At 42.7% G+C, this 15,284-nt stretch overlaps 1 protein-coding gene across 1 annotated transcript in view; it reads right to left on the bottom strand.

Annotated features, from left to right (window-relative positions):
• Positions 1–751: 751 nt before the first annotated feature.
• Positions 752–15,284, bottom strand: part of GPX3 (glutathione peroxidase 3) — a 33,395-nt gene continuing 18,862 nt past the window's right edge. Inside the window, exons 3-5 of the mRNA XM_040345047.1 lie at positions 9,332–9,449; positions 6,428–6,527; positions 752–1,329 (exon numbers count right to left, since the gene is read on the bottom strand). Of these exons, the coding sequence (XP_040200981.1) occupies positions 1,087–1,329; positions 6,428–6,527; positions 9,332–9,449 (461 nt within the window). The 3' untranslated portion in view covers positions 752–1,086. The remainder of the gene's footprint in view (positions 1,330–6,427; positions 6,528–9,331; positions 9,450–15,284) is intronic.

Raw genomic sequence — 15,284 nt, 5'->3', positions numbered from 1 at the left:
AACAATGTTACATTTATGACACCACAAAAACAGGCACAAAAACAGGTCGCAAAGAGCAGTGTGATTGCAAGAATCGAAACATGTGTGTAAACATCCATACAATCCGATTCCGGTGTGACAAAAAAAAAAGATGCTTGCAACTTTTTTGTGTGGTGCGAATCAAGCCCATACAAAATCAATGGCCTGAAATTACTCTGCAAAGAATCACATGTGATTTCAGTAGGAATGCAGTGCTATGCCTATCCGAAACATGCAGTGTCCTGCACCGCACAGGTGTGAATCCAGGCTCATGGAAGTGAAGTTACATATTGAAGGACTGGTAACCTATTAAAGCAGCGGGAGAATTTAAGTATGTTACTAGCCAAACTTTTTTTAATGTATTTACTGTGAGTAAAGTTAGAACCCCTGTTAGGGTTTTATTGCTGTCTGTGTTCTACTCGGGAGCTTCACCCCCTCGGATAACCATTGACACTTGGACTGATAGTGATAGTTAATCTAAATGACGGTTTCCAAATGGGGACACCTGTTCTGCTGACAACTGTCTAAAACTCCCACATTGAAAACATTTCTGTGTAATTCCTATGTGGCTTCATTCAGGACAGGAAGTGGGAGGAGATCATCCCAATGGGACACAGAAAAATAAAAAGTAATGTGCTGTAACAATTTTCTACTCTAAAAAAAAAAAAGAAAGCCATGTCTACAGATATACTTTATTGTTTATATTCTTAACAAATGCATGCAAGACTCTAGATTTTCTTTATGAACAGGTAATGTTTATTGAGTAAAAGCACAGTTACAGCATCACCCCAGAGTTCAGGCAGAAAGCAGTAAGCCTTTGATAATGCTGTAGACCCATCCCAGGATGGTAGAGATACTGGAATGCACTGAACAGCAACCTACCAAAGTCCTGGTTTCCAGGTAGGTCCCGTACTGGTGTACTTTCAGACCCAACTTTCATGCAGATGGTATCTCAGCCTACCTTAGGTGTCCTGCCAACTACCCAAACATTTAGCAATAAGAGCACAAAAAATATATAAATCTATATAAACAAGCAGGGCAACATTAAGCAATGGTGTGGACAAATGATTAGTTTTGATCCCTTCCCAGCATCATCACTCTCTGAAGTCCGGACTGTGTTTTCTGGTAAGCAAGCACATCTCGCCTTACTTGAGAGACTGGTGTGCGGGGAAACCAGCGCTTCACCGGGCGGCCGTCAGGTCCAACTAGGAACTTCTCAAAGTTCCACTTGACATCACTGACCTTGAGGGGTTCCCAGAAAAGACGATTCTGAGGATTTCCAAAAGTATCACCCACAGGGGGGCAGGAGTTCTGAAGACAGAAGAAGAATTGTTTATTTAGTAATTTGAGAATGGGCTACATCGCAGTCCATTTTCTAGCATAACATTTGCATACTTTTTTTGACCCCTTCACAGGTGACATATTTCAGGTTTGCAAGAATCAAGTGTATAAATCATCACCTATAATACAAAAAACGACTTAATGGAAAGCTGTCATTTAAGGCATACCCCCAGCCCACCTGATCTGAGTGTGCTGCACTCAAGAGGGAAAAGCATGCCTTAAGGGATAGCTTGACCAAAGGTACGGGTGTCTTTTAGGACATGATTGGATGATAAAATCAGCAGAGCTTCACCTCATTTCAGATCTTCCCCCAAGATCTAAAGCTACTGCACTTCCAAGTGCACTTCCAGTGCACTTCTAAGTGCACTTGCAGTGCAAAGTGGATTTGCCTTTCGTAAATAACCCCCATAGGCCCCTTTCACATGGGGCGGATCAGTAATGATCCGCCCCGTGAACCACCGCTTGCTCAGCGGGGATCGCTCCGTTGATCCCCGCTGAGCCGGCGGATGACAGGACGGTCCCCGCACACTTTTCTCCGCTCTCCCCTATGGGGGGTTCGGATGACCTGAACGGTCCGCCCGTGTGAAAGAGCCCATAGTCTTTCAGTCAACACATATTTTGAGATGTTATTGCAAAATTTACTAGGGATGCACTGATATATCAGTCGCCGAAAATTATCGTCTGAAAATAGGGTTATTGGCATTTTGACTGTAGTATTAAAAAAAGGTGTCGATAATGGCATGCTGCATCCTGTTGACTTCAATGCAAAACACCCTCTATTGACTTCAATGCAAAAAGGCCCCCTTTTGACTTCAATGTAAAAATCCCATTCCCATTGTCTTCAATGCAAAATCGTCAGCCATATACATTTATATATATATATATATATTTATTTAAAACTGTCCATTTTAGTTTCGGTTTTCGGCCAATTGCTTCCTGAATTTTCAGTTTCAGCCCAGAGTTTTCATTTTCGGTGCACCACTAATATTTACCTAAAGTAATTATTCAAGTGACTCTCAAATTTTGTTTGGTGCATCCGTTCCATATTTTTGTTACTGTCATTGTATTAAATATAGAAAGATTTATAGATTAGCCACTAGAAGGAGCAATCCCCCATCTTGCAATTACTCAATCCCCATTTTACTGCTGAGATATCAGCTATATAGCAAATTTAAAACAGTCAGCCAGCCCCGAGACGTGCATTGTAAAAAAGGAGGAGGAAAGTAACTGTTATACAGCACTGCAAGATAGGAAGCAGATCTTATGAATGTAGGGCCAGATTCACAAAGGAGATACGACGGAGTATCTCAGATACTCCGTCGTATCTCTGAGTATCTATGCGACTGATTCATAGAATCAGTTACGCATAAATAGCCAGAAGATCCGACAGGTGTAATGGACTTACACTGTCGGATCTTAGGATGCAATACCACGGCCGCGCTGAGGGGAGTTCGCGTCGTAAACCAGCGTCGGGTATGCAAATTAGGAGTTACGGCGATCCACGAAGATTTTTCCCGTCGTTACGTCGTCGCAAGTGTTAGATTTCCGTCGCAAAGATAGGGCACCTTTAATATGGTGGAAAAGTACTCCACCATGTTAAAGTATGCCCGTCTTTCCCGCGTCGTTTTTGAATTATTTTAAATTTTTTTATTTTTCCCGGTGTAAGTGCTTTGTTGACGTCGCGATTCTCAAAACGTCGGCGTGTCGTAATTTCGCACAAAGCACATCAGGAAATTTGCGACGGGAGCATGCGCAGTACGTCCGGCAGGGGAGCGCGCCTAATTTAAATGGTACCCGCCCCATTTGAATTGGACCGCCTTGTGCCGGACGTGTTTACGATACACCGCCGCAAATTTCCAGGTAAGTGCTTTGTGGATCGGGCACTTAGACTGAAAACTTGCGGCGGTGTAATGCAAACGGTTTACGTTACGCTGCGACGCAGGTATGTGAATCTGGCCCGTAATGTGCAAATAGGGCTCCCTTTTGGAATGATATGGATTTCTGCACAAATTGGTCATAAAATGTGATCTGATCTTCATCTAAGTCACAACAATAGACAATCACAGTCTGCTTAAACTAATAACACACAAAGAATAAAATGTTACCATGTTTTTACTAAACACACCATGTAAAGATTCACAGTGCAGGTGGAAAAAAGTATGTGAACCACTAATGACATCTCCAAGAGCTAATTGGAGTGAGGTGTCAGCCAACTGGAGTCCAATCAATGAGATGAGATTGGAGGTGTTGGCTACAGCTGCCCTGCCCTATAAAAGACACACAACAGTTCTGGGTTTGCTTTTCACAAGAAGCATTGCCTGATGTGAATGATGCCTTACACAAAAGAGCTCTCAGAAGACCTACGATTAAGAATTGTTGACTTGCATAAAGCTGGAAAGGGTTATAAAAGTATCTCCAAAAGCCTTGCTGTTCATCAGTCCATGGTAAGACAAATTGTCTATACATGGAGAAAGTTCAGCACTGCTGCTACTTTCCCTAGGAGTGGCCTTCCTGTAAAGATGACTGCAAGAGCACAGCGCAGACTACTCAATGAGATGAAGAAGAATCCTAGAGTTTCAGCTAAAGACGTACAAAAGTCTCTGGCATATGCTAACATCCCTGTTAGCGAATCTACGATATGTAAAACACTAAACAAGAATGGATTTCATGGAAGGATACCACAGAGGAAGCCACTGCTGTCTAAAAAAAACATTGCTGCATGTCTACAGTTTACACAAGAGCATCTAGATGTTCCACAGCAGTACTGGCAAAATATTCTGTGGACAGATGAAACCAAAATTGAGTTGTTTGGAAGAAACACACAACACTATGTGTGGAGAAAAAGAGGCACAGCACACCAACATCAAAACCCCATCCCAACTGTGAAGTATGGTGGTTGGGGTATCATGGTTTGGGGCTGCTTTGCTGCGTCAGGGCCTGGACAGATTGATATCATCGAAGGAAAAATTAATTCCCAAGTTTATCAAGACATTTTGCAGGAGAGCTTAAGGCCATCTGTCCACCAGCTAAAGCTCAACAGAAGATGGGTGTTGCAACAGGACAACGACCCAAAGCATAGACGTAAATCAACAACAGAATGGCTTAAACAGAAGAAAATACGCCTTCTGGAGTGGCCCAGTCAGAGTCCTGACCTCAACCCGATTGAGATGCTGTGGCATGACCTCAAAGCGATTCACACCAGACATCCCAAGAATATTGCTGAACTGAAACAGTTCTGTAAAGAGGAATGGCCAAGAATTACTCCTGACCGTTGTGCACGTCTGATCTCCAACTACAGGAAACGTTTCGTTTAAGTTATTGCTGCCAAAGGAGGTTCAACCAGTTATTAAATTCACATACTTTTCCCACCTGCACTGTGAATGTTTACATTGTGTGTTCAATAAAAACATGGTAACATTTAATTCTTTGTGTGTTATTAGTTTAAGCAGACTGTGATTGTCTATTGTTGTGACTTAGATGAAGATCAGATCACATTTTATGACCAATTTGTGCAGACATCCATATCATTCCAAAAGGGTTCACATACTTTTTGTGGCAACTGTGTGTGTATGTATAATATATAAAATGTATTTATTGTGTTTATATTATTTAGATAATGTATTACTGCATACCCCATATATGGTATGTATGTATAGAAAAAATAAATATGTAATACTTTAGAATTCAGAATATTTTATTAGTCCCAAAATGAAATTATTATTCACACTACCTTTAACAAATGCACCTGTGAAAAGAACACTTGGCTAAAAGATTTTAAAACATTTCCATGTAAAGCTGCAAACTTACTGTATATGTTAGTGTTAAATGGGGTGGGGAAGAGTAGGACCCTCTGTCTGCTAGATGTCTTTTGTCGCCGCTTGGTAGATTCTCTATTTTGCCATTGTCACCAAGTCAGAAAAAAATGGAAAATTCTACATTTTAGAATTGTCATGAGAGGCACATCTTCCAATGGGGGCAGATGTTCTGATGACAACTGTCTACAATGGGAATTCTCCTGGGTTTGAGGATATTTCCTCTACTTTCTGTCTTGAGGATGCAACAATTTGTCAAAAGGAAATCTCTTCTGTGGGACACAGACGAAAAAAAATCCCCATATAGGGGTTTTAATAATTTCCTACACTATTCAAAACTTAAAAAAATTCTATGCATACATTTTTATGAAAACAAAGTGCCCTCAAATTTTTTTTCCGGCTGGCCAGAGATTTTTAGGCCTTATGCACACTAGACGTTTTTGCTGCTTCTAGGGACGTCAGTGTTTTTTTTTTTCCTGCCTCAACTCCTCTGCATGTTAGCCTATGTGTCAATGCACACGTGGACTTTTAACAGTGATTAGTGGCAGGGGCTTTTAAAAGCAGTAAAATAAAAAACTCTGCTGCCAGGAGCAAAGGCTTCTAGGAAAGATTGCAAAACATCCTGTGTGCATGAGGCTTTTAATTTGGCTCTTTTTAAGAGCTATGATGAATCTTTCGCACGGGAGTGTTAGATTACAGGGCTGTGCTCGGTGGTTCCACCTGCTTGCTGCTATATCGCACTGTGTCCTGTAGTGTTGGTAAAAGATCTGTAAGCAACCATGTTCCAGTTGCCTGCTCCCACCCCTACAAAGTATTCAGAGGCACTCTTTCAAACTGGCAACTTCTACACTGCTGAAGAGGTAGATAGATGGACAAATAAGAGGAAGGAGAGTGCACCCTGTGTTCAGAAAATTGAACAATTTAACAGTGCCCATGATCTGGCTTGTCCCACAGGAACCAGGACCCAGACAACAACAACAACAAAACATATTGATGGGTTTTAACCCCACCTCAACCCCCACTTTGTATCTAAAGTATAAAGTTTTGACTATACATAATCTTTAATCACTAGTGTAGCCCTAGGCATGTCGAAAACAGGTTAGAAAATAGAAAGGTTTCTCTAAGAAATTTGCTTCTGAAGACAGACCTGACTGGCTAGTAATTGTGCACTGTAAGAAAAGACTTCAAAATGCAATAAATTGCATTATTGCAATATTCCGAGTAGGTTTGGTGTTTTATAACCTGTTTTTAGGTACCTTCAAAAAGGTGTATATTTTCTGCTCTTTCTTCCCGTTAACATCGCCTTTCTCAAATAGCTGAAAGTTTGGAACGAAGCCGCCTCCGGGACGCACACATCTGTGGAAAAGGAACAAGCTACATCAGAGTATTGTATTATTTGTATTGTGTTACATTAATACTGTCATTACTGTTAAGGGCAAACAAAAAAGCATACACACACCAGTTGGGGTGAGATGTATGGAATTCCAAAGGCTTCTTTTCTGCGGGAATGCAGGGAAATGCAGATTCGGCACCTTCAGGACTGACTGTAATGGCAAAGGGTGCTGGAGTGTCCTGCAGGGTCTATTGATGCTAGCTTTTGGGGAATCTATTCTAGGTGGAGGTGATCTATTTTTGCAGAGGGGGTCAATTGTTACTGAGAAGGTCTATTGCTGGTGGGGGACCTACTGTTGCTGGGGGTGGGTAGTATATTGTTGGAGGGGGGGGTTAATTGTAGTTGAGAGATATATACTGTTGGGGGAGGGGGTCTATTGATGCTGGCTGTGGGGAGAACTGTTGTTGTTGCTGCCGGGAGTCTATTGCTAGGGGAAAAATTTGTTGCGAGTGGTCCATCGTTGACAGGGGGATCTATTGTTGCTGTTGGGGTGGAGGGGACCTATTGTCACTGGCTGTAGGGGATCTAGTTTACTGCTTTTCTTGTTATCCTTACCAAATTCTGTACAGATTACTTAGCACCACAAAATGATACGTGGTTCTGTATTCTGGGAGGTGGGTAGGGGGTGGAACCAAGGAATGCTGCTCGGAGGTGGGCAGGGGCTGATAAAAGGGCTGACTCGGAAAGGGGGAGTTCCTTCACCTATTCCCTGAGAAACCAAAGCCCTGGTAAATACCAATCTATATGTAGACATGGTGCACTCCACGGTGCCTAGTTTTTTTGTTCAGTATGGCTTTTAAGGCTGTGACAGTATTAGAGCTCCTAGAGGCACAGGATACCATACCACCCAAGTCTCTGTCCTATTTGGAAGTGTAAGTGTGGAAAAAGTATGTATGGATTACATAAGTTGGGAGTATAGGAAGGAAATCATACCGTAACCTGGGATATGGGGGTTAGTAGCACAGAAGCTGTTAAAGTTTTCTCAAGTTAGATCTTCATTGTGACATCTCAGATTATACCAGTAGTGCTTAAACTGCAGTTAACAAGAAAAATTACCCTTTGGGGTGGGGTAAGGATGGAAATGGTTTCATTCATTCATATTTTGGATATATGTATTAGGTTACATTTGATCCTTTAACAAAATGCTACATCGTTTATATTCTGATTCAAACATAGGGTTCCCTATCAAAGTCAGTTGGGAGAGGAGGCAGCTGCAGTATTTAATATCATCCAACACTCTCAGGGAGTGGGCAGTGATGGCTTATTCACACCAGCTACACAAGATTGTTAATTATTATAATATTGCAGAAGTAAGCTTCAATAAAGACCCACAGTGGGGTTTCTTGCATGGCATGCGATCTGTCCTATTTGAGCTGCGCAATATTTTGAAATGGGGTAAGCCAAGGTCATCGCCTTTACTCCATTTTTCTTCATTTTGTTTTATTTAACAAGCTAAAACATTTTTAGAGACAATTGAAATCTATTCTGTGGACTGGAAGTATTTTTCACTGCATCCTAGGGAAGTCTTACAGAACTCGGGTCAGGATGGGGCTACCCCACAATAACGTTGCTAAACATCTACGGCTACTTTATAATTTTGCATTTTTGTACTTAAGTGTACATCATCCCCAACAATTCAATTTCTCTTAACTTCTCCATTTTGATCCTATCAAATATACCAATAAAAGTGTTTTTTTCTTCAATAAGAGTAACAATTACCTGTTGATCTGGTCAAAACTTTAGACATGTCCTATATCTTGCACACTCTGGCCCAGATTCTCAAAGGGCTTACGACGGCGCAATGCTAATCTGGGCCGTCGTATCTATGTGACTGATTCTTAGAACATAGATACATAGATTACGCATAGATATCCATTAGGCTCTTATGCTGTCGGATCTTAAATGCAATTTTTTTTTTTTGCCGCTAGGTGTCGCCTCCGTCGTTTTCCCTGTCGAGTATGCAAATTAGCTAGATACATGAATTCCCGAATGTACGCCCGGTCGACGCAGTGAAGTTACGACGTTTACGTTAGGTTTGCGCGGCGTAAAGTTGCCCCTGCTATATGAGGGGCAACCAATGTTAAGTATGGCCGTCGTTCCCGCGTCAAAATTTATACATTTACGTCGTTTGCGTAAGTCGTCCGTGAATGGGGCTGGACGCCATTTACGTTCACATCGAAACCAATGACGTCCTTGCGACGTCATTTGGAGCAATGCACCCTGGGATATTTTCCGGAGGGCGCATGCGCAGTACGTTCGGCGCGGGCAAGCTCTTTGTGAATAAAGCACTTGCCTGTAAAACTTGCGGCGGCGTAACGTAAATGAGATACGTTACGCCCATCTACGAGAATCTGGGCCTCTGTCTCACAAAGCCTAATCAGCCCCTCATCCCACCTCCGTTTTTATATTGGACTACAGAACAACTGCTCTTTGTGTTGTTGAGATGAAGCGAGAGGGGAGAGATTCAGTGGTTTAGCAAAAAGACTGGACTGGACAGGTCTCACACCATTTCTTGTGATTTCAGTCCCCAAAATGCTGTATTTTAAGCTCACAAAAGAATATTGGTAGCTAAGTGTTTTTCTTGTAGATCAGTAATTTTTCTGAACTTGTAGTGTAAATGGACAATGCATGGCAATGTTCATATATGGCATTGATGTATCTGATGTTTTTTGCATTTTGCTCTTTATTAATGAATGTTAGTCAGTGATTGGCTTCCATGGTTTCCCACAAACACTTGCTTGCATAGTGACAACTATTGCCCACTTACTTTAATCCATTAATAATTTCATCATTGCTTCCAGGTTCTTGTAGACCAAATTGATTACAGGGAAATCCCAAGATGACAAACCCAGTACCTCTCAGTTCTTCTTGTAGTGCATTCAGTTCTGAAAGAAAGCCACATGTGTAATAGAAAATGTTAACGTTACCTGTAGGTTCCACGATTTAACTATTAAGGTAAACAATAAACCCATTTGGGGAATCCCACTCCTGGCACACTAGATTTAAAACCTTGAGTCATTGACCTAGAACAAGTATGTTGATCGGGACAATCAAAGGATCTTATGTGAATACTTTAGGTCAGCACGACAGACAGGTAAAGGACCTTTTCAGAAATGACTAGTAAACCTTTCTGTTATTATTATTATTATTATTATACAGGTTTTATATAGCGCCAACAGCTTGCGCAGCACTTAACAAAATAAAGGCAGACATTACAGGAGGAATCAGAGGGCCCTGCTCAGTAGAGCTTACAATATAAAAAGGGAGGGTCAATTGATACAAAAGGTAATAGCTGTGGGGGGGGTGAGCTGATGGAGGAAGTAAAACAGTGTTAGTTATAAGCAGGATAGGCTTATTTAACCACTAGAGGGCCGTGCTATAGACAAAAGACGTCCACAGTGCGGCTCTCAAGTGCCGAGTGGATGTCTTTAGACGTCCTGCTGTTGTCATTCCCCGTGCGCGCCGCTGGGGGCGCGCAGCGGGGAAACAACGTGCCCGGCTCATCAAAAACAGAAAAAATACGTTTTTGATTGTATATTGTCTGTTTTTGATTGTATATTGTGCGTATATCACAATTTTTGTTGCAGCTTATTTATTTTCTGTTTATTTAGCTAGTTAGCGCAGTATCACATTTTCTCGTGCCCGGCTCATCGCTCGGGAGCCGATGCGAGTGCCTGGCGGCCGTGATGTCCGCCAGACACCCGCGATCGTCGGTGACAGCAGGGACGTGGAGCTCTGTGTGTAAACACAGAGCTCCAAGTGCTGTCAGGGAGAGAGGAGACCGATCTGTGTCCCTTTAGATAGGGACACAGCATCGGTCACCTCCCCCAGTCACCCCCCTCCCCCCACACAGTAAGAACACAATGAGGGAATACATTTAACCCCTTCCTCACCCCCTAGTGTTAACCCCTTCACTGCCAGTCTAATTTATACAGTAATTCGTGCATTTTTATAGCACTGATCGCTGTATAAATGTGAATGGTCCCAAAAGTGTGTCAAAAGTGTCCGATACGTCTGCCGCAATATCGCAGGCCTGACAAAAAAATCGCAGATCGCAGCCATTACTAGTAAAAAAAAAAAATCATAAATCTATCCCCTATTTTGTAGGCGCTATAACTTTTGCGCAAACCAATCAATATACGCTTATTGCGATTTTTTTTAACAAAAATATGTAGAAGAATACGTATCGGCCTAAACCGAGGGAAATTTTTATTTTTTTTTAAAAAAAATGGGATATTATTATAACAAAAAGTAAAAAATATTGTGTTTTTTTTCAAAATTTTCTGTTTTTTTATGTTTATAGCGCAAAAAATAAAAATCGCAGAGGTGATCAAATACCACCAAAAGAAAGCTCTATTTGTGGGAAAAAAAATGATAAAAATATAATTTGGGTACAGTGTTGTATGACCGCACAATTGTCATTCAAAATGCGTCAGCGCTGAAAGCTGAAAATTGGTCTGGGCACGAAGGGGGTTTAAGTGCCCAGTAATGAAGTGGTTAAAGAGACGAGTTTTCAGGGATCATCTAAAGATGGATAGATTAGGGGACAGATTGGAGTAGGGATTGGAGTAGGGAGCTCCAAAGGATGGAGCCATGCGGCTTCAGATTGCATATCTGAGGGCCTAAAGCCTGCAAGCTACAACCCAGGTATCCTGTGCAAGCTGACTAAGGGAGAATTCTACGGATCTGGTTGTGTGTCACTGGTATGAAATGTCACTTGGAAGTTTGAAGGAGGCTACCAGCTGTCCCTGGACATCTTGTGTGTACAGACCCTCAAGGGATCCTTGAGACTGAGTGTGTGTTGCTGAAATCTCCCTCTGGTCCTAGAAGTCTACATACTCAGTGTGTGAGCTAAAGGAGACACTGGTTAGTGTCTTGAAGACTTGAGTCTAATGCAAGTACTACACACTGCACATGCCTTCAGTTATGTTCAATAGTGTGCCTGAAGCCATGATTCTTTGAAAAAGTCCACAGTTGTCTATTGGAGGCTTCGTATTGGCTCCTGATGTGTTCATGATGATAACAAGATACTGTATATGTGCAGGAACTTGGCAGTAACTACATTTCAATAATGTTGCAGTTTTACTGAGTTTTTATTATTTTATGACTCAAACAAAGCTAAACAGGAGTCAGCCTAGCCCTCCCCTACAGGCCAATGAAAGATAAACTCTAAAGCTGGACCCCTGGAAAATTTCAAACTACCCTTGGGGTGGGGCTTCCCAAATGCTCTGCTTCGTCTTGGGTAAGAATAGAAAGCAGTTTTGCTTACCTTATCCCTTGCACCTGAAGATGTCCTCCACTCAATGCAACCTGTCCCTTGAAGCTGCCTCTCTACAGCGCTCCAGTTGCAGGCTTTTTGACATCATCATTTACAATGCATCATGTGCAATACAGAACCATCAGTCCTGTATTGCAAGTAAGGATGCCAAGGGTCTGCCCACAACTAGGAGTGTCAGAGGGAAGAGGTAAAAAGGCAAATAAAAAAACGATCTTAACAAGACGTACAAAAATAAGCATTTAACTCTTGCATAGAGGGGGGAGTCCCACTACAAAGGTAGTTTTAACATTTTCCCCAAAAGTGTATGTAGCGCTCACCCCCGAAGGAGCCGCTGGTTGATTTTGGGATCGGCCTGCTAAGTTACCCTGGCAGTGTCTAGGGGTGCAATTGTGAGAACAGTGGTAGTGAGCGAAGGTCCAGACAGCCAATAAAAGGGTTTTCAATGCTTTATTGTGCAGGCCAAACATGGCCAACATCAACACGTATTGGGAAGGTCAAGGTTGATGAAGGAAAGAGAAGAGAACCTTGCGGTATCAGGCCTGGATGTTGGATGGAGCAATCAATACTGCTCTGTATAGTAGCACTTTTTGTAACTCGTCGCCACTCTGCTTGGAGTGGGTAAAGTGCCCCCGGACAGACCCCTATAATAGGCCTGGCAGCCGAAGCGTCACTCGGAACTAGCTGGGAGAAACGGGTGTCTCTCACAGACCCGGCTCTAGGGCCTCTGCCACAGGCCAGTTTCAATAAAGGACTTAGGTGAATAAAGAGAGCGAATCCTCCCAGTTGACTTTTCCTATATAGGGCCCCGGATGACAGCAAGCATACCTGTCAGTGGTCCGGACGCTCGATCCCAGACTGGGATCCTCTCAACAAGTCATGGGACCCAGTGGAACACTGGGATCCCTTTTCTCCTCAGAATGAGGTTCGATGCAGCTGTCAGCTTTGGCCAGGTGGGCCGCGCTGGCGGGGTCCATGGATAAGCGTACCCTGAAGGTGGATACCGCACCTGGAACGGGGACCCCGCGAAGATTTTTTAACACATGACCCCTGTCAGACATACTCTCCCCCAGCATACCCCGCGAGGGAAAACTCCTCCAATTGGCTGCTGGGGAAAACTTGCTCTGCCAGAACCCCTCTGGCGCCAACTGCCGGCAAGGGGTGGTATTGCACCCCTTGACCACAGACTGACCCAGTGGACATTTCTGGGATGACAGAAGTCCCAAATTTAGACAAAACACGAATGGGAGCAAAGTAACTCTCCCATTCCCACTAACTTTAGCGTAGCGCCCATGCTGAAAGCAAGGGGGCTCTACATGTATATCTAAGCATAACTTTTTTTTGTTTAGTTTTGGATTTAGTGTGGTAAAGTTTGACCCTCTTTAAAAGGTTTTTCATTGCTGTAATTCACATCTCAAGTTGTCCTGGTGACCCCTGTCACCAAGACAGAATATTAGGTGAAATATAAAATGTTAAACTTCTCACTAAAACAAAGAGCGAGGGAAAATCTTCCGGTAGGGACAATTGTACCGTTGACAACTGTCTAAGGCGGGAATTCTTTTCATTTTGGGTGATTTAATTTATTTGCATCTCTGGGACAGGATGTGAAGGGTACCGTATTTATCGGCGTATACCGCGCACTTTTTTGCCCTGAAAATCAGGGCAAAATCGTGGGTGCGCGGTATACGCCGATACCCGCTTTCCCGCGCCGAGTTTGAATACTGCACCGACATATACCGAGCGCAGTACACTCGGGTATAGTCGGGCAGTCTCGGCTCCTTCCGCGCTCACGTCCTGGACGTACAGGACGTCAGCGCGAGAGTTGCCGAGCCTGCCCGACAATACACGAGTGTACTGCGCTCTGTATATGTCGGCGCAGTATTCAAACTCGGCGCGGGGAAGACGCGAGGACGCCGCAGAAGGACAGTGGACCCGACGAAGAGGACACCCGAAGCCGCAGACGGACGCTGGACCCGACGAAGAGGACACCCGAAGCCGCAGAAGGACGCCGGACCCGACGAAGAGGACACCCGAAGCCGCAGACGGACGCCGGACCCGACGAGGCCGCCGATGGACGCCGCGCAAGACACCAAAACTGTAAGTACAAAAAAAACGTTTTTTCCACAGGATTCGGGGCAACTTTAGGTGTGCGCGGTATACGCGGGAGCGCTCTATACCACGATAAATACGGTAATTTCCTTGGCCGTATACAAGCAGAAAAAATAACCTTACAGATGTTTTAACCCAACCCTACTCTATACAAAAACATAACAACAATGAAGTTTTGGCTATACATAGACTTTGAACACACATATACACCTAAGCCTAATGGGATGTCCTACAAAATGGTGTATAAATAAAGCTGCTTCATGATGACTTCATTTTGACGAAAACACGTTCGAGGTGGAACTTCTGGATGTCACATCCGGTTAAATCACTTCCATTAATTGGAGCAGACATTGGCTCTAGGCATGTGGGTCGGGCTCTTGTAATATACAGGCTGGTAATTATTCAGTGCCGATTGTTGGCACTTTTAAATGTGAGCATCTTGTGTATACGGTTTTATTGCATTTATTGAATAAAACTACTACACTACACTGTTTTTACTCCTTGGGTTTCTGTGATTTGGTTAAACGGAGTGAATGACAGAGGGATATTGATTCCTCATCTACCATGTGTTATGGATTCACACCTATGCATTTTTTGTGCTTTTGTTCATTTTGCAGATTTGCACTACAGAACGTGTTCCATAGGAAACCATGTTAAATGGACTGTAGTGCAAATCTGCAAAATGCAAAAAGCACTAAAAATACATAGGTGTGAATCTAGCCTAAGTGATCTGGTGAGTGATTTAAGTATCTGATTCAACCCAGTGGGGTCTGCATGTTTAGGTCTGGTTCACACCTACAGTATGCATTTTTTAGTGCATTTTCAGTTTTGCACAAAAGCACTACTGTCCATTTAACATGGTTTCCTATGGATGTAGTTAACATCTGTGCATTTTATGGAAACAGCCAGTGTTTTTTTCTTGTTTTTTGGTTCCATAGACTTCAATGGTTTAAAGATGTGTATTGAAAAATGCAAAAGGCACCTGCAATATGCAAACTGCAACCTGCGCAAGTGTGAATCAGGCCTTAATGTAGTGAAGGACACACAAAATAATAAGACAGAATACGTTGAAAAACTGTCACAATACATATTATTCACATGGACTGCAAGTCACGATTTTCACATTTGTTCACATTTAATGAAAGAGTGTCACTATTGTATTAGCTTATGGATTTGATTTTTTTTTCTTAAAATGTCTTAAAAATTTGTATTCATTTATTTATATGGTTCTAGTTGATTTATTCTCTTATCCACTGTTTTGTATATACAAGCTGGGGAGATTGGCAGATACCAGATTGGTTTGTTCACATTTAATATTGATATTCTATTAGTAGGG

Source organism: Rana temporaria, chromosome 3, assembly GCF_905171775.1.
Source record: "Rana temporaria chromosome 3, aRanTem1.1, whole genome shotgun sequence".
NCBI classification, from domain to species: domain Eukaryota; kingdom Metazoa; phylum Chordata; class Amphibia; order Anura; family Ranidae; genus Rana; species Rana temporaria.
Note: the sequence above shows the minus strand (reverse complement) of the source record. Positions and strands in the feature narration are given on the sequence as shown.